The following is a 26642-nucleotide window of genomic DNA, read 5'->3' on the forward strand; positions in this document are numbered from 1 at the left end:
GTTTCAGTATGGATATCTTATGTTCAGTAGTAAATAAAAAAATGAAGAGAGACATGGAGAAATCTGCGCTAATATAATGCACTGAACTTAGAGAAATGCAGACCTCCTTGTTGTGCCAAGCATCGCTTTAAAACCATGGGTTTAAGATAAATTCTCTCATTAATTAGCTAACTAGCATGATCATTTCCACTTGAATTCATGAAGATGTTATACTAGGAAACCAGATGCAAGAATCAAGATGGATATCACTTGCATTAGCTAAATAAACTTTCACCATCTGGACTACAGCATTTAGATTTCAGTTCCCTTAAACAGTATTTTGGAACGGATCAAAATTAGTATCAAGCTTAATAAAAAATTGTGACTTACACAGAAGTGCAATTTTGCTCTTGCATTCATTCCTTCACAATTTTGCCCTTCCTTTCAACTGCTCAAATTCCAGTAAAATATGTAACTACGTTCCTAGTGGAGCTTTTTTTTTTAACTAAACTCTGCACAAGCAGTTCTAGTTCATTCATGAGAAAATTTGCCCTTTTGCTTTTAAAACACTTAAAATTCACTGAAAGTTTCCTTTCAGCCAATGCACAAAAAAAAAAAAATCAAAACTTTAGAAGTGACTCCTTGTCCACTGTTTTCAATTTAGTGAAAAACGGCGATTATTGCTCTGACAAGAAAATTTCTCACTGTTCTGAAGAAAGTTAAAACCAGCAAAATACTATTACTGCAATGAGTACCCCACAGGAATCGTATAATATCAACTAACATGAGTTGCTGTTCTAGAATTTAAAAATTATTTCTCTGGTATTAATGCCTCCCTCATTCTTCTTCCCCTAACAGGGTGCATTCCAACAGTCTAAATGGCTCAACAGATAATTCCTGGGAAAACTCCTTTCACATAGGTGTTTCTTTAAGAACTGCCAAATCCTAATTCCTAAGGAAAGCAAAGGATGGTGGTGATCACAGTGCCATAGCCAGAATTGCAATCCTTCTGCTGAAATAAGGAAAGATTTTGATGCATTCAGCAACCCAATTTTTCCCTTTTATTTCACAGCTAAAAGTTTCACTTAACCACTGAGACAGGACAACACATTAGCACTGCTGCATGACCACTTGTGCAAAGCCATACAAAACCTATGCCTCTCTCAACAGCTTCACAAGAAATTCTCTAGAAGTACTTAAAAAAAGAAAAAGTTTAGAAAGATCAGTCTACTGAAAAATTATGTCGGCTTGTGTTGTACAAGACACAACTGTGTCAAAACACAGACATTAAAAAATTATTTTCCCATAATAAAAAGAAAAGGCTTCCAATTTTACTGATTAAATCAGCAGCTACAGTTTGAGACTTCGTGTCATGTATGCTCAGATCCAAATTTGCAGAACTGGGTGTACTTAAATGTGAAGAGACACAGATATCAAAAAGCTGCTGTCAACTTGGCATGCTTAGAGAGATCTTCAAATACATGACCAAATTCAAATAGAAGGGACAGTAACTCATCAATGAGCCAAAAGCCACCAAAAGAAACAAACCTCTCCATATTCAGGTCCACCAACAGATCTCGGCTCCAGTCAGGTCCCAGTGCTCCCACTGAATGCACTACAATGAACACAGCTTCTCAGTAGCTGCAAATCACACATTACAAATTGATGATACCTGGCGTCCTTTATAGCCAGTCTACAGAAAAAAAAGAAAACCTCTGGCAAAAGAAATCAATTCCTGTAATAGCATCCTTTCCTTCAGAGCCCATAAACACTGCCAAATCATCCTCCATGGTCCCATATTATACTTCTCACCTATTTGTATTGCTGACATACAAGAGTTTCTGACTTTTGCTCCTCTCTTGTGACAACATGATTAAATTCTACCCATGAGGGACACGGCCCACACAGACTCTTAAGAATCTAAAACTGACAAACAGGGATACTACATTCCTATGGGTCTAAGGGAGATAAAGAAAGCATGAAGAATGAAAGACATGGAGTGGTAACATGAAAGGAGGAAACTGGAAGAATTTCTGGCAAATGGAGGTCCACCCTCTCCCTCAAACAGCCTGGGAGATGTGGCACACTGGCTACAGGCAAGATACAGACATTTATAGTGCTGAGAAGTGCTCTTTCTGTTCATAAAAAGAAGAGGAAATAATTGGTATCCTTCACCAGTACCAAACAAAACTCCTCAGTATTCCCTATCCTCTCACTTCCACTTCTGAATGCAATATAAAAATCACACTAAAGAGTGGACAGAGTTGTGACACGATCTGGAAAAAGGAAGGTAAGGAAGTCCTGCAGTTGCATGACGTGGGACATGTGTAACATTAAACATTGCTAAGTAGAGAATAATCCCTAACTACTCTCTCCACACTTCTCCTCTCAAAGTTAAAGGTTTGATGAAGAAGTTATTGAGCAAGGTTCTTTAGTTTGTGTCATGTGACAAGTTAAAGAGATGATTAATCCCTTCAGGGTTTTTTTTCTTGAGTCTTGTGGGGTTTTTTTTACATCTATAAACCACCTGCAACAGGGTAAACTTACATGTCTCAAAGTGAGAGTAACTACCTTTAATATGGGTTCTAAAATAATGATTTCCAATGATGTGGCCAAAAGCAAATTTAGAATTACTTATATATCTATATACTAAGATATATATTTGTATGTATATTGTGTTTTCATACTCTTTAAGTGAAGTGTATGAAAGATGTTCATATTCACCCTAAAAGTAGCCTTTTCTAACTACAAGTTGATAAACTCTAAGAAACTTTTGAGGACTGTTATTAGGAGGAATGTTCTATTGGTCAGAATTTATTCTAGGGTTTAAGGATTTGGCAAAAATCAGTATTTAAAAAGTACATTTTGAATTCTGCTGTGCACCTACAGTTGTGGCAAAGATGCTATTTTCAAACAGGTCAAAAATGAAGTTGAAGAGTAAATATTTTTTCATGAAACTTGATGTTTCACAGAAATAAAACTGATCAAGTCTCTAAAAGGTGCTCACTAATTTTCTTGCATTGCTGCTTACCTTGTACATTGTAACCCCCCCCGATTTCCTCTTTCATGCTAAACAATTTTAATGCATTTTACACTATTCATAAGATAAAGTACAAATTAACCCTTGATTTTACATGTTTTATGTGAAAAATAGCTATACAAAATAAAAGTAACAGATGTTCTTACTTTACTGATGGCTTGTCTCAATATAACAGCAGGGTCCATAAAAAGAACTTGTCAACAAATTTATTAAAGGTGGGTTACAGACAGCAGGGTACATGGTTTGCACAACACTCACCTGTAATCATTACTAGCAACACATTCAAAGAATATTCTTGGAGTAAAGGATACAGAGCTCAATTAGATACCTCCAGAGGTTACTTCCCACCTGAATTATTTTAGCAGCTCAAAAATGCAATTGCAAAACCTAAGAAGCCTTCACAACTGGAAGAGTTGCCATTCACAGTTTCGCCTCAAAGTCAGATGGTTTATCCATCATGTCAAAAGTTTATCATCAAAGTCCTGCTCTGTATCCAGTTTCTAAAGGAAAACTGCCCACATTATACCCATCAGCTAATCACCTATCCCAAATGAAAGCTGCAGTTGGCAGAATGTGCAGGTACAGAGGCTCTTAAGAAAACTTCCTAATGAAGAGCATTTATCATGGGAACTGGAACTGCTTAAGGAACCCACATGACAATAAAAATAAAAATTGAATTCTGAGAAGCCTTATTAGGATTGTGACCCCTCTTTACTACATACATACAATTTTTATATTGCTTCCTCTCTAATTATTCTCCAAGCATCTTTTCGCAGGAAATATGCAGCAATTATCAAGAACTCAAAGATGTGGAGTCTTCCCAGAGGTGCAGATAACTCCCAATAATTCTCAACTCTTACCAATACTATATTAAAAATAAATTTAAAAAAAATAATCAAATAGGGCACTATAAAGCCTAAAGTCATTGTAGCTGCCTACATCTACCTAAATTTCCACACTAAATCTCAACATTACATACAAATCACTTCACAGCCTGTGGTTGCAAGACACACTAAAAAAAGACAAGTATAGGAAACATAATACAGCAATCAGAAAACCCTGACAAATCAGTCAGAGTACCATACTCCAAAAAACAATGACTGGAAAAAAGCTGTTCAAGTCCTACCCTTTTACAACACATGGCAAGAGTGATGTGACACACTCCAGTGAGCACATGGGTGATGCTTTTCAAGCAGCACAGGTATTTTTCCCTCCAAAGGCTCTACTGTGGATCTACTGTTTCCAAGTTCACATCGGTAATATTAGTGAACACAGAACACTCCGAGGGGGAAGGAACCCATAAGGAGCATAAATTATGCAAAAGTCTTTCATCAGACAAACTGGGTTTGGAAACAAATAGAGTTTAGGGGGACAGCTCCGAATTCAAAGATGTTTTCCCTTCACTACACTCCGTTTTTTAAACCTCGCTTAGATGTGTTTCTGTTGAGTGGGTCCCTGTTGCTACCCAGGTGCTGACATTCCCTTTGCGGCTCCATCCATCGCCGGTCCCAGGTCCGAGGGGCACAGATCAAACATCCCCTGGCCGCGGAGCTCTGCTTGGAGCAAACCCCACCATGGGCAGCGAGCAGGGAAAGCAGGCACGGGAGAGAGAGCGAGTGAGAGTGGGAAACCTGCAGAAGTAAATCAAAGGCGGAAAAGGCAAAGGCGGGGGGTTTGAGGGAGGGGGAAAGTGGAAAAAAGGGGGGAAAAAAAACGAAAAGGAAGGAGTGCCGAGCAGAAGGAGGGGGCTGGCAGTCGGGAAGGCTGCTCCCATTCCCGGTGGGAGAAGCTCCCGCGGCAGTCCCTGCGGTGCGGGGGGTGTCTCTGCCTCCATTCCCGGTGGGAGCAGCTCCCGCGGCAGTACCTGCGGTGCGGGGAGTGTCCCTGCCCCCATTCCCGGTGGAAGCAGCTCCCGCGGCAGTACCTGCGGTGCCAGGAATGTCCCGGTCCGCATTCCCGGTGGGAGCAGCTCCCGCGGCAGTACCTGCGGTGCGGGGGATGTCCCTGCCCCCATTCCCGGTGGGAGCAGCTCCCGCGGCAGTCCCTGCGGTGCCGGGGGTGTCCCTGCCCTCTGCCCCCATTCCCGGTGGGAGCAGCTCCCGCGGCAGTCCCTGCGGTGCCGGGGGTGTCCCTGCCCTCTGCCCCCATTCCCGGTGGGAGCAGCTCCCGCGGCAGTACCTGCGGTGCCGGGGATGTCCCACCACGGCTCCTCCAGCGTGTCCCCCATGCGCCCTCCCGCGTGTGCCCCGCGCCTGCGCACTGCGCTCTGACCGCGGGGCGGGACCGGCCTGGGAACGCTTTGGGAGCGGATTGGAGCTGTTTGGGATAAAAGCGGCCCTCAAAGACCCAGGGAGTGTTTCTGTTTGGTTGGGTTGGAGTTTTGTGAATTACATAGGAGAAGCAAAAAGAAGAGGAGTTTAAAGTACAACCCCCGCCGTCACAGCGTTCGTTTCATTGCCTGAGCCCGGTTCTGTACTTGTAAAATACCTCCTTTTTTGGTTGAGGGCATTCATGTCGTGTTCCCTGGGAAACACGCGCATGGAGAGGCTGCGTGTTCCCTGGGATTGAGCGCTCCCGGCTCTCCGTGTGTGTCCCACAGGAGCCATCCCGGCCGGCCCGCAGCGCCCCTGGCCGGTCCCGAGTCCCGCTGTGGGAGGGACACATACACAGCAGGGTAAGGAATGGCTGGCGCTCACGGTGGGGCAGCATTGGGACTCCGCTCCGGGGACTCTTGTCTTTCCATGGACGTATCCCGCTTGGATTTCGGCGTGCGGGCGCGGATGGGTGAGGAAGGCAAGGCAAGGCAGGGCAGGGCAGGGCAGGGCGGGCGTGTGGCCCTGCCCGGGGCTGTCACCCTCCCGCAGAGCTCTGCGTAAATACTGTGGGTTTTACCCCAGGTACAGCCCGTGGCCCGTCACAGACCGGGGGGGGGGGGGGGAGCCAGAGAATCACAGGATCAGCTGGTTTGCAAGAGACCTCTGAGATCATCAAGTCCAACCCTTGATCCAACCCCACTTTGATTACCAGATCATGGCACTCAGTGCCACGACCAATCTCACCTTAAAAACCTCCAGGGATGGGGAATCCACCACCTCTCTGGGCAGCCCATTCCAATGCCTGATTACTCTCTCTGGAAAATTTTTTTTTCTGATCTCCAACTTCAATTTCCCCTGGCAGAGCCTTAGCCCGTGCCCCCTTGTCCTATTGCTGAGTGCCTGGGAGAAGAGACCAACCCCCACCTGGCTAGAACTTCTCTTCAGGTAGTTCTAGACAGTGATGAGGTCACCTCTGAGCCTCCTCTTCTCCAGGCTAAACAACCCCAGCTCCTTCAGCCTTTCCTCACAGGACTTGTGCTCAAGCCGCTTCACGAGTCTCTTAGTGATCAACCCCACACATGGCAGAGCAGTGGGGCTTTATGAGAACCAAACGTATTCAAGCCCTCCTGTCCCAGGGCCGATCCCGGGCCGGGCCGATCCCGGGCCAGGCACCGATCCCGTGCCAGGCGCTGCTCCCGGGCCAGGCTTTCGCGCCATACGGCGCTTTCCGGCCGTGGGGGGCGGGGACAGCGCCGGGAAGGGCCAGGCTGTGGGAAGAGGCGTCGGGAAAGGGAAACCTCTCCCGGCCGCGCTTTACGGCGCGCGGGGCACGTCAACAGCGATGGCGGAAGGGGAAGAGGCGCCGCCGCCGAGCAGCTGGTGAGTGTCGGGGTGTCGGTGCCCTCCTCCCGCTCCTATCCCTCCCTCCATCCCTCCCTTCCTCCTTCCGCGGCGGGGCCGAGGGGCAGGAGGGCAGCGGGGCCGGGATCCCCCGGGACCCGCCGCACTCGCTGTGCCGGGGGTCGCACTGGGACCCCGAGCAAAAGCCGCCGGCGCTCGGTGGCCCCGGGAGGGAAAGGGCCCGTCCGACACAAAACAAGGGCCTTTGGCCGTGCCCAGCCTGGTCTAAAATGACAGCTTTAGTGTGCGGTAGGAGCTGCTCCAGGAGTCTGCCTGGAGTGGAGTTGCTTTGTTGGGTTCAGCCTCCCCTTTCGCTCCGTGCCCGCTCTCAAGCACAGGTGGCAGCAGTAGGTCCCTGTCCTGTTTTCTGAATGATTTTGCTCACCGCCCTCCTCTAGTGCAGCTATTACTTATAATGGATTTTACATTGAACCTCTAGGACAAGAATAGAGACTATTTCTGGAGCGTGTATAGGATCATTTTGATGGTAACAGTGACGCGATTTTAGTATTTGTTGCATGCGTGTTCACTTAAGATTGCTGAGGCTTAACCAAACACTGTGTTTAGACACTGGAGCTATTCTTACTGCACCCAGCAGCTCCATTCATGGCATCTTCACTTTGTTTCTGTTGTCGCGCTTTGCACTGCATGTGATTTCTCTCTGTGGCTCTGTGCCACCCCATTGCTCTTTGTCCTTTCTCGCAAATGCTGCTCCAGCAAGTACTTTACAGACCTGCTTTTTATGGCCATTTTCAATCTGATGTTTTGTCATAGATTCAAAGTTTCTTTTTCAAACTATGCTTAGTCTTCTTTGTGCTCAGTTATCTCACTGTAAAGGAGCCAGAAGACACATCCAGGTGTAGGTGGAATCTGTTCTTTATGCGGGTTGGTTCTACAAATAAAATACAGCTCTTGGATAAAATAACTTACTGTCATACAGTAGAAAATGACAATTAAGTGGAGTAGGGTTTTAGCCTTTTTTTTTGCTTTTAGTTACAGATTCAGAATTAATGAAGTTCTTTCTATAAGTGCAGTGTTGCATAAATGTAATTTTTAAACACAGGTTTGACTGTTGAGACACATAATTACAAAGCTGAGGAGACACTCATTGATGGCAGTTTTGACACTTTGAAATTCAACTCTGGACATTAAATATATCTGAAAAAATACTTCAAACCTCTTTGGTTACTAATGTTGAAAGCACGTTTCAAGGGTGAGGATGCACGTGATGCCCAGACATATTTCAAGGCACAGCCCACACTGTTGATGATCTGACTGGCAGCTTCAAGACTACAGTAAATTTGCTGTGCTGGTACTACTAGAAAAGGCAAACTTGAAGGCATTTGTTAGAAGAGATATTTTAAGTGTTTATGGGAACAATTCAAGAGGTTTATGCTTAAATGCTTCATTAGTATTTGAGAATACACCTTGTTACTAGAACTGTGTGTTGTGAATAACATAAAATTGTACTATTTATTTAGAAACTTCACATGGCTTTTTGGGTTTTTTGTGTTTTGGTTTGGAGGTTTTTTTAAGCCAGTTTCAGTGAAACAGTTTCTTTTTCATTTATTGATTTAAACTGTTGTTTTGTATTCATATCTCAGTGCTGAGAACAATTGTTTTTCTAAGCATTATATATCTTTTTGGAAAGAGCTTTTTGATGTGAATTATTACATTATTGAAGTTTGAAGTATTTAGGATCTCAAGGTTTAAAAAAAATACCCAAACAAAATGATACTTATGTACATTTGAGCTCTGCTGGGATCAAAACTGGCAGTGCTGATTCCATATCCTCTATTTACTTCCTTAGGAGTGATTGAGGGCAGATGTGATTCTGTGTTCAGAGACTGCCACAGCACTTTGACTGTGTGGAATCTGGACTTGCTTACTAACACAAAATACCTTTTTTGGTTTTCCTGTGTTAACTTGACATGCAGTGCTGGTATAAATTATTTGGGAGACAGAGAGGGGAAAATTGGCACAAACTGATTATGAGTTAAACCCCTCAAGATCTGTACTGAGTGCTTGGTGTTTTGTTCAGTAAAAACCAGCGAATTTTGCCACTGTGCAATGCAATTAAAAAACCCTCAAACAATATCACCACCACCCCAGACTCTGAAAGATGAAATTGTCAGCTTTTATTTCAGTATGTACAGGAAGTTTATCAGTTTTGATTTTAAAATGAGCAAACTCAATCTTTTTCCAATAGTCAGGAAAATCCTAAATTATAAAAGTAGGAAACAGAGTAAATAGATTATATAAAAGTGTCAAATGGATTGACTGTCCTTAATACTGTTTGTAGTTTATTGGTCACTTCCTGTTATCTTTTCGCTGCTGTTCACATCCCCACATGTTTAATCCCTTCATTAGTATTTATAAGTATTTCCAAGTGCCTCAGTCACAATATAATCCTTTAAAAAAACCAACCAAAATTGGGTTAAGCTGAATCCACAACAGTTGATTGATTTTCCTTGCCTTCAGCTTTCTCCTACATCTGAAGTGTTTCAGGTTTAAAAAGTTCTGTGTAATAACTATTAACATAGTTAGGGACTGGTGATACTGTGTCACCAGACTGGCATGAATTGTAGAGATCCTTCTGGAAGTATGGAAATGACTCCAGATACACAGGAACATTGGGCATTATGACAATTAGAACAGTGTCATGTGGGAATTAACCTTTTAGGCCATGGCTTGAGTAAAGCCCAGAATTCTGCACACACAGCCAAGGTTTTGAATTGCATCTAGAAAGAGGCAGTGAAGCCATGGTAGGGCAGAAAGTACAGATGTTCAGGTCTGGAGTAGTTTGCCAATACGGAGAATCATAGAATGGATTGGGTGGTTTGCAAGAGACCTCTGAGATCATCAAGTCCAAACCTTGGTCCAACTCCAGTCCATTTGCCAGATCATGGCACTCAGTGCCACGACCAATCTCAGTTTAAAAACCTCCAGGGATGGGAAATCCACCACCTCTCTGGGTAGGCCATTCCAATGCCTGATTACTCTCTCTCTGGAAAGAATTTTTTTCTGATATCCAGTTTAAATTTCCCCTGGCAGAGCTTGAGCCTGTGCCCCCTTGTCCTATTGCTGAGTGCCTGGGAGAAGAGACCAACCCCCACCTGGCTAGAACTTCCCTTCAGGTAGTTCTAGACAGTGATGAGGTCACCTCTGAGCCTCCTCTTCTCCAGGCTAAACAACCCCAGCTCCCTCAGCCTCTCCCCATAGGACTTGTGCTCCAGTCCCTTCTCCAGCCTTGTTGCTCTTTGGACTCGCTCCAGCACCTCAATATCCTTTCTGAACTGAGGGGCCCAGAACTGAACACAGTACTCAAGGTGTGGCCTCACCAACGCAGAGTACAGGGGAAGGATCACTGCCCTGGTCCTGCTGGACACGCTATTTTTGATACAGGACAGGATCCCATTGGCCTTCTTGGCCACCTGGGCCCACTGTTGACTCATGTTGAGCTTCCTGTCAGTTAGTAACCCTGGCTGCTTTTCAGCCACTCTGTGCCCAGAGAAGTGCTGCATTCTTTTCAAAGTTAGTGTAATAATTGTCCATGTGGACAGAAGACTTCCTAGCTGATCTTTGCTCATGAAAGACAAGGATCCGGATTGCTTGCAATTTGCTGGAATATCTATGGAACAGCACTGACTGAAATAAGGTATAACACAGACGGTGGACTTATGTTAAAGTATCAAAATCACTTTCAGACTTCATACTTTTCAAGTTAGCCTGAAGTAATTATTTATTAAACAAATTTCCTTAGTCTTTGTAAAGTCGTTACTTTAGTCTGTGAGCAATCTTGAAAGTTGGTGGAGGGAAAGAGAAGCTCATTGAGTCACAATAGGACGATGTGTTTTTTCCCCTGCTCTTGACTCAGCGTGGCAGATGGGCATGGCAGTTTCTTGCTTTTTAAGGTCAAATAGTAAAACCAGTATTTGCCTGTCACCTTTACAGTGTACAAAGTCTGGATGACAGTACTTGGAAGGAGTTTTTGCAAATGGTAATATATTATCAAGCAGTGAAAGCACAACATTGTTCAGAGAACAAGCTGAAGTTGATATTAACACACACAGAGCTTTTAAAGCCGTGAATTTCGGGTACTAGTAGCTGGTAGAACTAGGATTTGTGGATCTGTGAAACATTCTTTGCTGGGGGATTTTCTAATTAGTGCAGATGTGTTTTAAGTGTTGTTTCATGTGTATTAATTTTCTTTTCCCAAGTAGTTTTCCTTGGGTGAGATAGAAAGCAAGTTTGAGTATTACAGTTTAAGATCTTTGTACCTGAATGGAGCAGTTGCATTCATTTCCACACACATACCTGTTTAATACTTGGATGGTATCTGTAGCAATTAGTTGTATTTTGTGTGTTGCAGTTGAAGGCCTGTTGCTCTCTGGTCTGTCATATACAGTGTTTGCAGAAACCTGCAGTGGGTCTGAGAGCATCTAATTCCCTTCAGCTGATGTGTGACATTGGCTTTGTTAAAGTTGGATCATCGTAGAGTTCATGCACTTCTGCTGAGGGCTGGGATGTGTCTTTGTGTAAATGTCCTGGAAATACCTGATTTTTGTTCAGGTTTAACGGATTCATTAGTTTAACTTTCCCAGTGTTGGTCATTATGTGCACTCCGGGACAATGGGAGAGGTGATGGAAGTGCAGGAGTGTTTCACTATTCCACTTCCCCTCCATTTCTGTCCCAGGAAAGGGATCATCAACCTCTACATCCTGTAGTCCTACAAGAGTGCTTTGGGAATTTTTTTAATTTTTTTTTCAATAATAAAAATGTGAAAAAGTAAGTCTGTTTATAAACTGTGCTTTCTTTCATCCAAATTTGCAAATTATTTGAAGGAAGCAGACAGTTGTGCCCCAAGGTACATTTGAAATATTATTTAAAGTGCTACCAAAAAGTACTAACAAAAAAACTGGTGGATACAAAGCAAGGAAAAGGCTCACACTTCAAACTTGTGAATACCTTGAGAAGTCTATGAGTAAGGCCTGTTGCTTATTGCTGGGTGTCTGCATACATTCTTACAGGTGTGAGATTTTAGTCTGTTTATCCAAAAGAGTGATGTTTGGAGAATCAGAAACGTGTGTCTTAAGTTTTCAGGAGACCAAACTTGTGAACCTTTATATCAGGGAGTCATTGTGGATAAATGCAAATTAAAGAAGTAGACAAGTGTTGAACAGCTGACATTCTTTTTCTGTGGGTATTTGAATTGACTACATAGTGTGTAACGTGGAGTAATTGAGAATTACACTGATAACACTTTAACATCTGTTACTCCATGTGTATAAATAGATGTGTTATTCACAAGGAATGCATCTTTGCACTGTCCTGGATAAACAGTTCTGTTCTGTGTTTTGCTCTGGCTATAAACCTCCTGGATGTGTGTTTAAGTCATCAGGGATATGAAGCAAAGCCTTCCTTAAGGCATATATCAGAGCTGGAAGAGTTAAGAGGGCATAGAAAGGGAGAAGTTTTGCCTACAGGACCTGTGTATCGCTGACCGTGGTGTTTTGCCACAGCTCTGCCCCATGATACTGAAATTCCTGAAACCATCAGATGTGGTTCTCTTGGCAGCATGGAAACATTGAAACAGTCTGCAGAAGCTGTAGGAGAGATTGTAAAGTAATAATTTCTGAATGCAAACATTCTTATCTGTAATGCTGTGAACTTCTGTTGTCTAACTATGGCAACTATCAGTGCTGTTTGACTGTCTGGTGAATTTGCACATTTTGCTCCTCTCTACATTATTATTAACATGTTTCTGTGTTTCCATTCAGTCCTATGTGTGTGTCCACACTGGAACTGGGTAGTTAAATAAATCTGAGTTTGACTAAAAGTTTCTTTCCCATTTCAGGGAAAGACAAGGTTAAAAACTGACTGTTCTAAACCTTTGAAACAAGTGTTCTGTTTTCTAGGCCATCTAATACTTTTTTTAAAATAACTCCACCATCTAATTGAGGTCTAATGCTTACTTTGTGTGTGTGTGTGTGAGAATTTTGCTGAAATGGAAGGATTTTGCTGTAGGTTGTAAACTGCAACCAGATTTGCATTTTTCTGGTGCAATTTGCAACGTTATCACTTAATGAAAACAAAAAAGCAAAATTCTTATATGTAAATTGAATGGAATTAGAAGCTGAACAAACAGCCTTAAAAATAAAGGAATAAATAACATTTTGCAAGTATTTATTTTGAGTAAATGCCAAGTTTTCTTATAACTTTATATATGTGTGGAATTTGCCTGGCAGTAGCCATCAGTCTAAATCTATTTCATCGATAAACATTGCAAAAAAATTTATAATTGGTTTCTAACATTTCATGTCATTATTTTAGGATAAAAGATCTTGCAGACGCTCTAGAAGAAGGAGGCTGTGATCTTGAAACTGTAAGAAACATCATCCAAGGAAGGCAATTGCCTGCTGATCTGAGGGCCAAAGTCTGGAAGGTAAATATGAGCTTAAATCAAGAATCAGGATTTGATGTAAATTATTTAATTCCCAAGCATCTCTGCAGGAGAGATGTACTGCTGGAATTTTAATCTGCATGTGTGTCAATTCAGATTCAGAGTAGTTTTCTTTATTTAATTAAGATACTGAGGTCAGTGATTGGATAACTGTAGAAAGATACTAAAATGTTTAGAGAGCTTTCTGTTTTTGTTTTCAGATTGCACTTAATGTTGTAGGAAAGGGGGACAGCCTGGCATCCTGGGATGGCTCCTTAGACCTACCTGAACAGAGTATAATTCATAAGGATTGCCAAGAGCTAGTTGGTAAGTTCAGTTACATTTAGATCACCTGTGTGAAAGCTTCTGCATTCTCAGTTATCTTAGGACTGTTATTTGAATTAACTAACCTGGATCATGTTTACGTTTTGGAGGAAGCTTTGAGGAGGAAGATGAGACAGCAGAGAAAAATCAGTAAGAAGTTGAAAGCAAACAGTACTTAACCTGGGCTGGATGACACCACGGAAGTTTAAATTACTCACTTGCACATGACAGTTTGCATGGTCAGAAAGCTTCATGAGTTAAAAAAATCATAACTGTTTTTCAAGCTCCATGTTTTAAAGCAGACATTCTTTGTATAGTGTCCTTCAGGTTTTTAATTGTGTAATGACTGATTCTTAATATGAAAAGCTGGTGTAGCACCAAAATAATTTAAAGGAAGAAATATTTTAAACATTTTGGAGTTCAAAGCCTATTTAAAGAAAGGTAATTTTTAATAGCATTTTCAGGGAAAATGAAAGGTTGTGTTTGTGAAAGCAAGATGCAGGATTCTAGCAGGGTGTATTGTCTTTCTCTCTCTGTCCTGTAAAGGACAGGAATGGGAGCAGAATTTCCACTGTGTTACTTAATCACAGGATCTTTCAGGAAGATGGCGAAACATCCCAATTAGTACTCATTATTTTCCTGGGAGCTAGAGGAAGGGAAATGCCAAATATGGGTTGGCTTTGATGTGAAAGTATTAAAAACTTCAGTAATAAAAAAATTAACAGTAATGAGACTCATGGGCTTCTTGTCGCTGAGGGGGAAAGATGTTTGCTAGAAATTTAATGCCACTGCATTAATGTGGTATGTAGGAATCTCTTTGCCCCATCCTGGACAAAATGTGATTTATAAGTCTGTAAGCCTAGCTGATCTCAGACTTCTGCTTTGGATAAATCTGCATGTCAGTTGGGCTGCTGAGGAACTGAAGAAGTGCATTGTGGGTTGACCTGTGTTGAAACTCAAATGAATTTGTTGTAGAGTGAGCATAAATTGTCTGCTGAGCACATCAAATAGGAATAGAAGAGGGGCATTCTGTGTATTAAAAGGATCTACACCTTTGTTTCCTATAGATCCTGGAAACCCCAAATTTCTTTTATCCTGTGATATTTAAGTGATATTTAAGTGCCTTATCCTACTGGTGTTGTAGAATCACTTATATTTTGATACCTTTTTGAATGCCTTTCTGTGAGCATTTAATCCAAACTGCCAGTTACTGGTTGTTGGTTTTGCTGCTGTCTCCCTGAGCAGTCCTTATTGGTGCAGTTGTGCTATGAAATGATCTCATTCAAACTCTTTGAAAAACTGTTAACACAGTTTATATTGCCATGCCTGTTTCAGACCAGTTGTTGGTGCCAGAAGAGGAGAAGACAGTATTGATTTTGGATATTGAGTCTGTTATTACATTTTACTGTAAATCACGCAATGTTAAATACAGTTCCTGCCTTGGCTGGATCCATCTACTCAAACCTCTGGTGCACCTTCATTTGCCCCGCAGTGATTTGTACAACTGCTTCTATGCTATCATGAATAAATTCATCCCAAGGTAAAACTCTTTCTTTTGCTGCTGTACTATTTTTATTGGCATTAAAAAAGGAGTTTCTGAAAGGATAGGCATGTTGGCTTTGGATAGAGTAGCACTGTTTGTAGCAAAGTGGTCAGATTCCATCATGGGATAATAAATTAACCTTTTGGCTTGAAATGGTTGAGTTGGTTTAAGATGTGGACAGTTAGGATGTGATTGATGTAGAAGACTCAATGTTTTTAAAGAACAACTGCCTTACAATGCAATATCAAAAATATTTGTTTATTAACTAATTCACCTTTTTTATGTGAAACTGCTTTTTCCATTTTTGGTATCTAAAATACCTCTATCTCTTCATAACCAATAATTCCTAAGCACTAATTAAGTCTCAAAATCTCTTCAGAAGTAGTTGATACTTTCCCTATATTCTACGGAGTTGGGACTGAAAGGACTTTTTTTAAGTTGCCAGATATTTTTAGTTTTTAATAAAAAAGTATTAAATGGGAGCTTTTTGTGCTGTTGTGTAGGTGCTCTCACTAAAATAAGTTTTTATTTATGTTGGTGTAGCACCACAACACTCCAGTGAGGCTATGGAGTCTTCTGATTAAGACCTTGTGAAATAATATATGGATAGTCTGTAATTAAAGATCTTAGTGGGATTCCCTGGAGAGGAGATTCCAGCCCAGCTGATGGATGTGTGCCAAATGTCACAAGTGCCTGTTTGGTGTTGTGGCAGGAAGCATTTACCGGTCCTGTCACTTGACTCAGCCCGTGTAATTTCTGAAGTGAGATGCCTTTGGGCTCTGCACTGTGTGGGCACGGAACTCAGGTGGTTTTGGAGTATCTGGTGATACTGTAGGAATCTACGTGGTGTTTCAGTGGGGTGCACACTGTTTCTGGGCTGTCCCGTGGTGTAAAGGAGAGCACTCTGGACTCCGAATCCCAAGGTCCTGAGTTCAAGTCTCAGTTGGACCGATCCCTGGCAGTTCAATGCCTCCCTGCCATCCCATCCTGTCAGATCTAGGATGCTGAGCAGGGTCAGCCCTGGTTAGTACCGGGTGCTGTGACAGTCCCGAGGACTTCACTGTCACTGTCCAAGCTCGCTCGGCCGTGGCAAATGGACCTTGGGACTTAAACGGTAGGGCCAGTTCTGCACACGCTGTGCCTCACCTAAAAATCCACTGTGCAGACTGGAAGGGCACACCCACGTGGGGAGAGCCCTTCCCAAATCTGCATTCATGAAGTCTGGCCATACATTGTTTCCTCTTCCTTTTTTCTCTTCAATGGGAGAATAAAAAGAAAGAGGCAAGTTATAGCAGAGCTGCAAATCTCTACTTGGGTCATTTTGGTCTCAGTTTGACATTTGACTGCTGGACCATCTTTGCTGTTTGATACAAGTTGCGTTTTTTACTTCTTGTTATGTTTGATTTTTTAAATCAAACACTTTTTTTCACATTTTTGTAACTATAATGAAATATTTATTGATTTAATCCCAACAAAATATTGAGTTACTTATATTTTTTAATTCATTCATTAGAATTATTCTAAAATTCTGTTTTTCCGTTAGCAACATTGGTACCATGCTTGCCTTGTTTTGCTGTTTAGATCTGGTTTTACCATGTCACAGAATCACAGAATATTCTGAGTTGGAAGGGACCCACAAGGATCATCGAGTCCAACTCTTAAGTCAGTGGCCCGTACAGGGGATTGAACCCATGACCTTGGCATTATTACAACCAAGCTTTAGCCAACTGAGCTAATCTCAGGGGATAAATACTTCTGAACTCAGGATTTAAATACTTCTATATCATATAATCTGTTGAGTGCTGACACTATTTCATTCTTTCTGCTGCCTTGTTAATATCGTGGGGCTTTCAGTGTTTGTGTGGGTTTTATTAATTTGGTTTTGTTTGTTTTAACTCTTGAGGCAAATTGACTTCATGATCAGTCCCTGTGAATTAAAACAATGAACAGGAAATTACATAATCAGAGATAATAAAGAATGGCTACTTTAAGTCTGAAAACTGTGGTGTTGCAGAGGAGTTTGTGACTATTTTCATTGGTACCTTCTAGGGATTGTTTCATGAAGGGAAGACCATTTCATCTATTTCGACTGCTACTTCAGTACCACGAGCCTGAACTCTGCTCCTTTCTTGATACCAAGAAGATGACTCCAGACTCATATGCACTCAACTGGGTAATAAAGTGAAAGTAGGGAAACATAATGACAAATAAATTTCTGTTAAAATTTGAGTACATGTTGCCAGTTTATGCAAGAGTACTACAAGCAATTAGAACTGCATATACTGAAATAAGTTGCATGTTTTAATATAATATGGGCTTTTTGTCTTCAGTTGTTTAACATAAGGTATGAAGGCTTGTTATCATCACATTTTTATTGTACTGGATGTTAATTGAGCCACTGATGTTGGGAACTTCTTGGAATAAGTCAGAATGAGAGCAGCTGACATACTCAAAAAGAAAAATACCCTGACATTAGTTTTGATAGTGGGCAGCTGTGTGCTTGCAGATATGGATAAACATCAGTCTAATATGCCTTTTAAAGTCAAAATATGAATTGTTTTAAAAACTTCCATGCTAATAGGTATATTTATGTCTGTTAGATTTTGGGCACATATTTTACAACTCTTGAAGCATGAGTCATTTCTCCTTTAAAACTGCCTTAAGTTGGGAGTAGTTTTAAAGATGCTTATCTCATTTTTCTATAAAGTTTATGTAGTAGAACTGCAATATAAAGCAGCAGAATTTTCATGTTTCAATGCTGCTACAAAATTGTGATGCTCTGCTTTCACATGCAAAGTCCGTAATTTAATTACGACGACTTTGACACATTAACTTTCTAGGCTGTGTTTTCATGCCCATTGGCTTTGTGAATCTTCTGTTAAAGAAGACTAAAATGTATTATTAAACTGTGAAGTCTGTATTTGTTGGGGGTATTTTAAGGCTGCTTCCAATTTTAGTATAAAACTGTGTCCAGGAAGAATTTTCATATTCTCAAAATCTGCCTTTTGCTAGTCATGAGCCTTCAAAAGAGGTATCAGGTCTTTTTTTTTTAATAGAATTTTCCTTAATAAATAAAAAGTTCTTTGAAATTGTTTATTAAAATTTTAGTGCTTAATTAGGAAAAAAAAATCTTCCCTGTGAAAGGTGATAGGGAAGTGAGCTAGTGTAGCTGCCAGTCCTTAATGCCATGCTTTCTAGTGCACAGTTTCAGGAAAAAATCTTTAGCCTCATTTTACATTATGATATTACGCTAAAATTCCTTGTTTCATCTGTGAAAAATCTTTCTCTATGTAAAGGTATTACTAATATGTAGACTATAAGAACAACATACAGACACATGTCATTATCTTGTTTGCAGACGTTTTGTCTTTGGTTGCAGTTGAGTAGGAATTGAGTAGATCATCTTATCTTTGGCTAAAAAACTGTACTAGGAAGTGTTTAAATACCCCACGATAGTGTTTAAAAACAGATACTGAGCTTTTAAAGCTGTAGCTCTGTTGATACAGAATTGTGATGCATCAGCAAGTTCAGTAAGACCCCAGTGAAGTCATCTGGTGTGCATTTGAGTCAGGTGTTGTTGTAAATATTATCTGGCACGTATGAAAAACTTCCTACCTTTCATCCTCTTTGAACTTTGCATATCAGAGAGGATATATTTTGAAGTGGGAACATGGGAACAGGCAAAGTGTTTTCTTAAATGGTAATGAAAATTTTCTATTGCTTGCAAATGTTTAATTACTGAGTCATAAAGCATCATAACGTGAAATTAACTAAGTGATGTTAAACTAATGTGCAGCCATGTTCAATTAGCTCAATTCTACTGTGAAAAATAAAATAATTATGTTTGCAGGATCCTTTCAAAGGCCTAATTGCTATGCTATTTGAGTAAATATATTCCCCTATGAATTTCTTGTTGATATAATGAGTATTTAGCAGTGTCTGTGAACTAAACAATATTCCAGCTTGATTGTGTTGTCTGTGATTGAATTTGCAATTCCTGACAGTGTACAGCCTCATTCACCTTCACACAAGGTGTGTTTGCTCACAGATAATCTGCAGTGTTATCCACTGTTTCCATAAAAACTGGTTTTGAGGGTAGAACCATCCTTCAATGCATAGTGGAGATGTAGGTTTTGCCATAGTTTTGTTGAGTTTATTTTCTTTAGGTATCTTGTATCTCTGTTAAAAATTTAATCCTGTTAATACTGTTCCTGTTTATTGCTTTTTCTCACATTATTTTCCAAATTTTTAGCTTGGAAGCCTCTTCTCATATTACTGTTCAGCTGAAGTCACTCAGGCAATATGGGATGGATATCTACAACAAGCAGATCCATTCTTTATTTATTTCTTAATGCTGATCATCCTTGTCAATGCAAAGTAAGTGTATAGTTAATTCTTTGGAACATTCTTTGCTGAAACTGTTTTAATCCAGGTTTGTTTCATTTTGGTTTTACTGACTTAATCTATACCTGTGACTTTCAGAGACGTTATCTTAGCACAAGAATCAGATAAAGAAGAAATGATAAGTAAGTACTGCTCTTACATAACTGCTAGAGAAATATTTACCATATACTGTTGCCCCCATTTATTATTATTTTAATTGCTAAATAACTGAATTAAGTTTTTTCATTAATGAATCCCCTTATCTGTTAATTCCTTTCTTACTATTCCTTGCTGCATCACATTTGTCCTATCCTTAACATTCTTTCCCTGTGTTTCCTTTTAGTACTCCCACACTTCAGTTTGAAGTACCTGAAACAATCACCATTTTTCTAAGTCCAAAGCAGCAGTTTTCAAATCCTTCTTTAAATATACTGCACTTGTATTTTCTGGTTTATTACGTTCATATACACTTGATTTGAGCCAAATTCATTGTTCTTGTCCTGCCCTCTTCTGTTTTTATAGAAAATACACTGAATTTCTTGTGAGCATATTTCACCTACCTCTGTATTTTTTTCACATTCATAATACAACATAATTAATCCCCTAGTTGTTAAAATGAGAGTGTGGACTTTTGTGTCTTTACCACGTACTGCAGAACTATATCCTTGTACCTCCTGGACATACAACAGTGCTACTGAATAAGTACTCATTTTAGAATACTCTTGGTCAGAACTCTTTGGAAAAAGTAGCTGACTTAGAATTACAACTGAAAACTAAAACTATACAGAAGTGTGAGTGTGGTAAAAATAGTTTGCATAGGAGGTTTGAACTTCTAGCAAAAAGCAAAAGTTTCCTATGGATAAGGAGTATTTCTAGTATCTTCTCTTTCCATTTGGAGTGGATCAGTATTAATGTTTAATCAATACACTAGATTATGTAATGCCTTATTAAAAATAAGGGGGGTATGGTCTGAAGATAGATATGCTGCTTCATTTCTGTGTCTGAAATATTCTTGCACTTACGTTGTTTGTCTCAGAATTCTTAGAAACTTCACCAGCCAATCTTGATTTAGAGGATATAGAAGATCTCTTCTCTTTGGCACAATATTACTGTAGCAAAACTCCAGCTTCTTTCAGGAAGGTAATAACAGTAATTTTGAAATTCTCTTCTTTTTGGTGACTGTTTAAGTGCCTGCTAACATTGACATTTATTTTTTGTAACAATTTTTAATGTTACTCTGGTGGTATTTAGGATCTTTGAAAGATAAGAAGGTTAAGTGAAATATCTTAGAGAAAAGCTTCTCTGCAATATTCTTACTTCATGACTGATGACCTTGTTTTGCAAAGTGGTTTCTTGTAAGAGCTGATGAAGCCAAACTGCCATGTTGACACAATTGCATTGCAGTAGGTGTGAAGCAGCCCTACCTGTACTTGCAACAGAGGAAAAAGTTGCTTACTAGAGATAAAGCTGGTATTGCCTCCACTGTTTTTGCAGCTCCTTCTTACTCAAGATACCTGATTTCAGTGAATGAATGAAATAAAAGTATTTTATAGTGTGCTGGTTTAAAGGTGAACCAGCAGGGGAAATGAACTCACCACGAGAGAGATTATAAGTCAGACCTAAAATTTAATAATAATATTACAATAACACTGACACACAAGGGAAATTGCTTTCAACTCACAAAACCCCAGCAGTATAACCCAGTGTCCTGGGGCACAAACCCAAGGGGGGTTTGTTTGCCCTTGTGCTGAGACCCCTGTGGTTCCCCCAAGTCCAGAGCAAAAGGAAAAGAAAAACCTGTTGGTGCAGGCGAGGGCTGTGGTCTGGGCGAGAGTGGGGATCTCCTGCTGTCAAGGTCCTGCTGCTGCTCTGGATCCGACGAGAGGTTCCCGAGGTCTTCTTACCCACCACTTATGTACCCTCAGGGAGCACTCAGTCCCTCCCCCTGGGCGGGGACTCACACAATGGGTGATTAACTCTGGGAGCCAGGAGGTGTTGAGCTGTTGATGGCCCATTAGTAGCTCCGCCCCCCTCAGGCTGGGTGTGAAGGTGATAATGGCTCCCTGGGCAGCTGCTGCTAATGGCCCATTGACCTTGGGGAATGAATAGAGGGGGTGGAATACACAGGTTTTGATCACCCCCACACAGGGTTAGCTGGTCCCTCCTGCTGAACTGGGACATATAGCCATTGTCTTTGGCTTGTATATACTATCCTGAAGGGAAGTTCTAGCCAGGTGGAGTTTGGTCTCTTCTCCCAGGCACTCAGCAATAGGACAAGGGGGCACAGGCTCAAGCTCTGCCAGGGGAAATTTAAATTGGATATCAGAAAAAAATTCTTTTCAGAGAGAGTAATCAGGCATTGGAATGGGCTGCCCAGAGAGGTGGTGGATTCCCCATCCCTGGAGGTTTTTAAACTGAGACTGGATGTGGCACTGAGTGTCATGATCTGGTAAATGGACTGGAGTTGGACCAAGGTTTGGACTTGATGATCTCGGAGGTCTTTTCCAACCCAGTCAATTCTATGATTCTATCCCTGATCTGTGTAGACAGGTATGTAAGATTTTTTGGGGGAAAAAACAACCAACCAAAAGACAAATACTGGAAGCATACTGCATCATGTTGGCATGGTCAAAGTGGTGAACAAGTATGTTTTTAATGAAAATTCAGACCTTGACATGGTTTTCAGAAAGAGTTTCAGTTGACCAAAATTGTGATTACTGTGTGGATAGGATAAGCATGTGTGAAGCTTAATATTTGTGACTTAGGGGATATATTTTATCTTAAACTTTAACTTCTAAAGACAATGGCTTCAGTTAACTTTTTTTTTTTGCCTTATCAGGACAACCACAGCCTTTTTGGCAGCAGCTTGCTGGGCCTGAAAGATGATGACACAGACCTGAGCCAGGCTCTCTGTTTGGCAGTTTCTGTGTCTGAGATTCTTCAAGCAAATCAGCAACAAGGAGTCAGTATACAAAATTAACCTTCACTCCCCAGCTTTATAGTAAAGGAAAAGAATCACTTACTGCGGACAAACATTTTTAAATGCTAACAGCACAGATGTGTATTTACTATTTCAGAAAAAAATGTTTTCATCTTGAAGTTGTCTCCCTTGTAAATGATCTTCTAACTTCAGTGCATTTGTGCTGTAGCAACTAGAGCTACAGCATAGGGGAGCTTAATAGACCTGATTTGAATCTGAGGAGTGCATGCTTATAGTATTATCTCACTAATTTGAATTCCTTTCCAAATGTAGCCTATAGGAGAGGAAAATTTAAAACCCACTTGTCAGTACATTTGAGAAGAATGCCATTATTAAATATCTGTCTTTTGTCAATGAAAAGTTTAAATGAACAAATAAAATTGATTAAAGCTATTTTGGTAGTAGTTAATTGCAGACATAGTTAGATGTCGAGACTTTACTTTGAGTATTTAAGACCTATATATGGGTCATAATATAGTTAGATTATAGTGTTTCTTATTGACTACTGACTTTTTGTGGCAGTTTTCAAGGCCCAGTTTTGTCATGCGTAACTTGTTGGATTTTATCCTAGTCCAAATGTAGTTAAGCATCTGTTTATATCCTGTTTAAGTCAGTAGGATGTAAAGCTGTCCTAACGTGCTGTTCTGATTAGTAGTGGACTGTTGGATTGTCTTGTTGATGTGTCTTCATCCCCATTATGTTTCTTGTCAGTAGAGGTGTAATAATTACACTGTGTGTGTTGCACTTGGGTGACCCTTTTCCATGATGTATTAAAGGGGAGCCCCTACTGGGATACTATGGTATTCGTGGTCTGGTAACTGCAGAAGTTCAGATTAATAAATTAAGTAAGAAATTGTAATAGCTGTTAGCCCCTTCAAGCAGTTCCTGTAGTATTTGAACTAGTATTAAAATGTAATTGAATTATGTCAATAATTGCGCAGTTTTAAAATTTTGTAACAGGCCAAATCCTTCTCTTTCAGGAAGGAGTCAGGTTCTTTGTAGTGGATTGTCGTCCTGCAGAGCAATACAATGCTGGGCATTTATCAACAGCATTTCATTTAGACTCGGATTTGGTTCGTATGCTTTTTGTTTCTTTACTGATACTTGAATTCTAAGTGAGATAGAAGGAGGGAGGAATGTCTGCCTTGAAAATAAAGTATCCTTAGTGTAGGCTTTAGTCTGTGCTCTGCAGTGTCTAGCTACATGATGAGGTTTCAAAAGTTGGCTTCTCTAAAGGAGATGGTAGAACCATCATTTTACTGAGAAGTTTAGTGCTTAATGATGTTAGAATTTGGGATTCCAGATTTCCTGTTCTTTGGTTAGGTCTGGAAACCTACACAGACTAAAGACTAGGCATTGCTTGAAGGAGCAATGTCTTTTTAGCATCATAATTTTCAATGAAAGGTGTCATTAATTTTAACAAGGAGCATTGTTTGTCTTTTTTTTGCCTCAATTAGTCTTACCACAGTCTGAGAATCCCTCCTCCCCCCAACCCTCATCCAGTTAGAGGTCAAAATTTGCTTATGAATTTAAGTACATTCCCAACAAATGCAGATTAAAAATTTTAGCTATGTTAAGAAAGTCTTTGTTTCTCCATTTCCTTCATGTAGCAGCTCATGTTTTTGCATCATAGTAAGCCTTCAGGAGATCACAGCCTTAAGTTTTTGAGAGTACAAATAATCACAGGTATCTCCTTATACTCTCAATGATAATTTTTTTCCCAAATCTTGATAAATAAATGTGAAAACGTTTAGTGGGGAGACAACAAGAGAAGGACCTTTCTGGCACCTAGAAAATTTAGGCATTTCTAATCTAGCCATTTCAAAGGGTTTCAAATCTGTAAGATTTGAACTTGTTGTGCTCATGCGTGTCTAAATATGGAAACCAGTCCCACGGCTGTATTGCCAAATTAATGCAACATGGAAGTTGCAAAGACTTGTTCCTCTCTTATTTGATGCCTGCAAAAATAAACTTAACACATCTTAGTTGCGCTTCTTTCCTGGGGAGAACAAGGTGGAGTGAGGAAGAAAAGGGCCATTCTCAGTGCCAGTCGGGTGGTCTCATGTGTGTGATTTATGCAGTCCTTATGTTGCCTTTTTTGTGCTCAACAAATTCTAACCATTCTCAAAGTTTGTCTCGTTTCACAACTCATGTTGCAGTATGTTGGTGTCAAACAGTGCTTTTTGTTTGTTCGCTCCACAGATGCTTCAAAACCCATCAGAATTTGCACAGTCTGTGAAATCCCTGTTAGAAGCACAAAAACAATCCATTGAGTCTGGCTCCATAGCTGGTGGGGAACATCTGTGCTTCATGGGAAGCGGCAGGGAAGAGGAGGATATGTATATGAACATGGTGTTAGCACACTTCTTACAGGTACAATGAAATTGCTGCTGATTTTAATAGCTGAAATAAAGTGTGGCACAACATTTTCCCCTTGAAATCTGAACTGGGTTTTTACATTACTCGAGTTTACAGTTTTTATTAAAGAAGCTAACCCATATTTCATTACCATACTTGTAAATTTATTTCACAGGTTTTTATTTTAACCAAAATTCCCTTTTCTTTTGCAGAAAAATAAGGAGTATGTGAGCATTGCCAAAGGAGGATTTATGGGTAAGGTTATTAATAATGAACTTCAGCTTGAAAAAGCTTGGTATCTTAACACTGTTGATATTTTTGTGAGGCTTTTGCTAAAAATCATAAATTAATAAGAAATAGGACTCATTTGTCTGGTTTTTGTTTAGTGTAAGTGAACAGTGTGCACCTGCACATTTGTGGTTACACAATTTCTGAATGGAGAAAAATTAACGCAGGAGATGAGGAAATTCCCTCTTTCTTCTAACTTACCATTCTTGATGTTTTAGCCCCTGTAGATGGCAGATTTGTGTGAAAATGTGACTTCATAATTACTATTAATTGCTGTTATGTTTTCTTAAATCAGCAGTTCATAATTCTGCAGTTAATGTTCCTGGAAATAATCAGGCTCCACAACAGTGGAGAGATCTGTGCTACAATATGAGTATAGAGGCATTACTGATCAGTGTCATAAGAGCTGCCTTTGAGATTAAAGCAGTGATTTATTTTTAGTTGCTGCTGTTTACTTTACTAAAATAAAGATTATCCCTATGCCTTTATACTGCTTAAAGAAAAGTCAGGGATTATTACAGAGGTATCTGAATGTGCAGAAAAAACTGTTACCAGTTAGTCTCGAGTATATACAACATTTTCATCAACAGACCAAGTCCAGTGTAATTCCAAATGTTTTTAATGGCTTTTTAACAGCCCTCCAGCAGCACTTAGCAGATATCAATGTGGAAGGACCAGAAAGTGGATATGGCCACTGGATTGCCAGTACCTCAGGCTCAAGAAATAGCATAAACTCTGTTGATGTAAGTGAATTTTAAGCACAAGTTGTATTAGTGGGATGGGAACCCCAGGTGTACTGAATTTTTTCTTCTTATTCCTCATTCTATTCTGTAAAATGCATTAGTGCAAGTCATGACTGTATTCAGTTGTGTGTTTAATTTCAAACTATCTTTGCTGTCCAGTCAGAGGTGACCTAAACGTTTTTATCCTCTTGAGGGGAAGAGTTTGTAAAGAAGTTCCTGTAGTCATTTTCAGCAGAATACATATAATAGAAAGCTCTTTTCCTGGCTGTTATTCCCTCTGGGAATAAATTACTATCAAGTGGCATACAATTTCTTGGCAAAGCTCAAAATTGTATCTTTTCTACAGCTTACATGTTATGCATAAATTTGGGGTTTAATTTGGATGCAATATATAATTAATAGGATTCTTTCCTCCAGATTTACACAGCAGAGCGCTCAGTAACATGGTTTGTCAAGCTTGCTTTATTGGATCATCTTTACCTTAGACACATATCATTGCTGTTATTTTGAGAGAACACTAAAGAAATACTTAATTCTGTAATTAAAGTTCTACTGAGTAGCAAAAAGTAGATTACTGTTTTGTAGTCTGTTATGTTTCTTAATAAACTAAGAGATGAAATATCATGATTTTTATATGATTAATCCTGAGAGTAGTTACTTTTACAGGGTGATTCTCCTAATGGTTCAGGTGATGGAAAAGGAGTGAAGTCCCTTGTGAATAAAATGACGGTTGCTTTGAAGACAAAATCTGTGAACGTGAAAGAAAAAGTTATTAGTTTTATTGAAAATACATCTACACCAGTGGACAGGTGCGTCATTTGTGTCTCACTGTGAATTAGCCAGGA

General features: G+C 40.2%; 3 protein-coding genes across 7 annotated transcripts in view; 2 read left to right on the forward strand and 1 right to left on the reverse strand.

Moving 5' to 3' along the window:
- FILIP1L (filamin A interacting protein 1 like) overlaps nucleotides 1-3116 on the forward strand; it is a 35044-nt gene extending 31928 nt beyond the window's left edge. The window contains exon 3 of the mRNA XM_071561157.1: nucleotides 838-3116. Within this exon, the coding sequence (XP_071417258.1) occupies nucleotides 838-928 (91 nt within the window). The 3' untranslated portion in view covers nucleotides 929-3116. The remainder of the gene's footprint in view (nucleotides 1-837) is intronic.
- CMSS1 (cms1 ribosomal small subunit homolog) overlaps nucleotides 1-5269 on the reverse strand; it is a 225945-nt gene extending 220676 nt beyond the window's left edge. For 2 of the 3 annotated variants that reach the window (XM_071561231.1, XM_071561213.1), the window contains exon 1: nucleotides 5198-5207. Coding sequence is in view for 1 of the 3 variants with exons in the window: in XM_071561221.1 (XP_071417322.1) it covers nucleotides 5198-5246 (49 nt within the window). In the remaining 2 variants the exon portion in view is untranslated. Of the gene's footprint in view, nucleotides 1-5197 lie in introns of all 3 variants that reach the window. The other variant, XM_071561221.1, reaches the window with a different exon arrangement.
- A 1362-nt stretch (nucleotides 5270-6631) lies between these two features.
- The window catches only part of TBC1D23 (TBC1 domain family member 23), a 30749-nt gene continuing 10738 nt past the window's right edge, over nucleotides 6632-26642 (forward strand). For 2 of the 3 annotated variants that reach the window (XR_011698332.1, XM_071561246.1), the window contains exons 1-14: nucleotides 6632-6714; nucleotides 13070-13181; nucleotides 13400-13505; nucleotides 14838-15042; nucleotides 17095-17218; nucleotides 19298-19422; nucleotides 19528-19571; nucleotides 20465-20568; nucleotides 22268-22390; nucleotides 23389-23481; nucleotides 24611-24781; nucleotides 24979-25021; nucleotides 25691-25797; nucleotides 26464-26606. Coding sequence is in view for 2 of the 3 variants with exons in the window: in XM_071561246.1 (XP_071417347.1) it covers nucleotides 6677-6714; nucleotides 13070-13181; nucleotides 13400-13505; nucleotides 14838-15042; nucleotides 17095-17218; nucleotides 19298-19422; nucleotides 19528-19571; nucleotides 20465-20568; nucleotides 22268-22390; nucleotides 23389-23481; nucleotides 24611-24781; nucleotides 24979-25021; nucleotides 25691-25797; nucleotides 26464-26606 (1538 nt within the window). In the remaining variant the exon portion in view is untranslated. The remainder of the gene's footprint in view (nucleotides 6715-13069; nucleotides 13182-13399; nucleotides 13506-14837; nucleotides 15043-17094; nucleotides 17219-19297; nucleotides 19423-19527; nucleotides 19572-20464; nucleotides 20569-22267; nucleotides 22391-23388; nucleotides 23482-24610; nucleotides 24782-24978; nucleotides 25022-25690; nucleotides 25798-26463; nucleotides 26607-26642) is intronic. The other variant, XM_071561251.1, reaches the window with a different exon arrangement.

Source organism: Pithys albifrons, chromosome 1 (assembly GCF_047495875.1).
Source record: "Pithys albifrons albifrons isolate INPA30051 chromosome 1, PitAlb_v1, whole genome shotgun sequence".
NCBI classification, from domain to species: domain Eukaryota; kingdom Metazoa; phylum Chordata; class Aves; order Passeriformes; family Thamnophilidae; genus Pithys; species Pithys albifrons.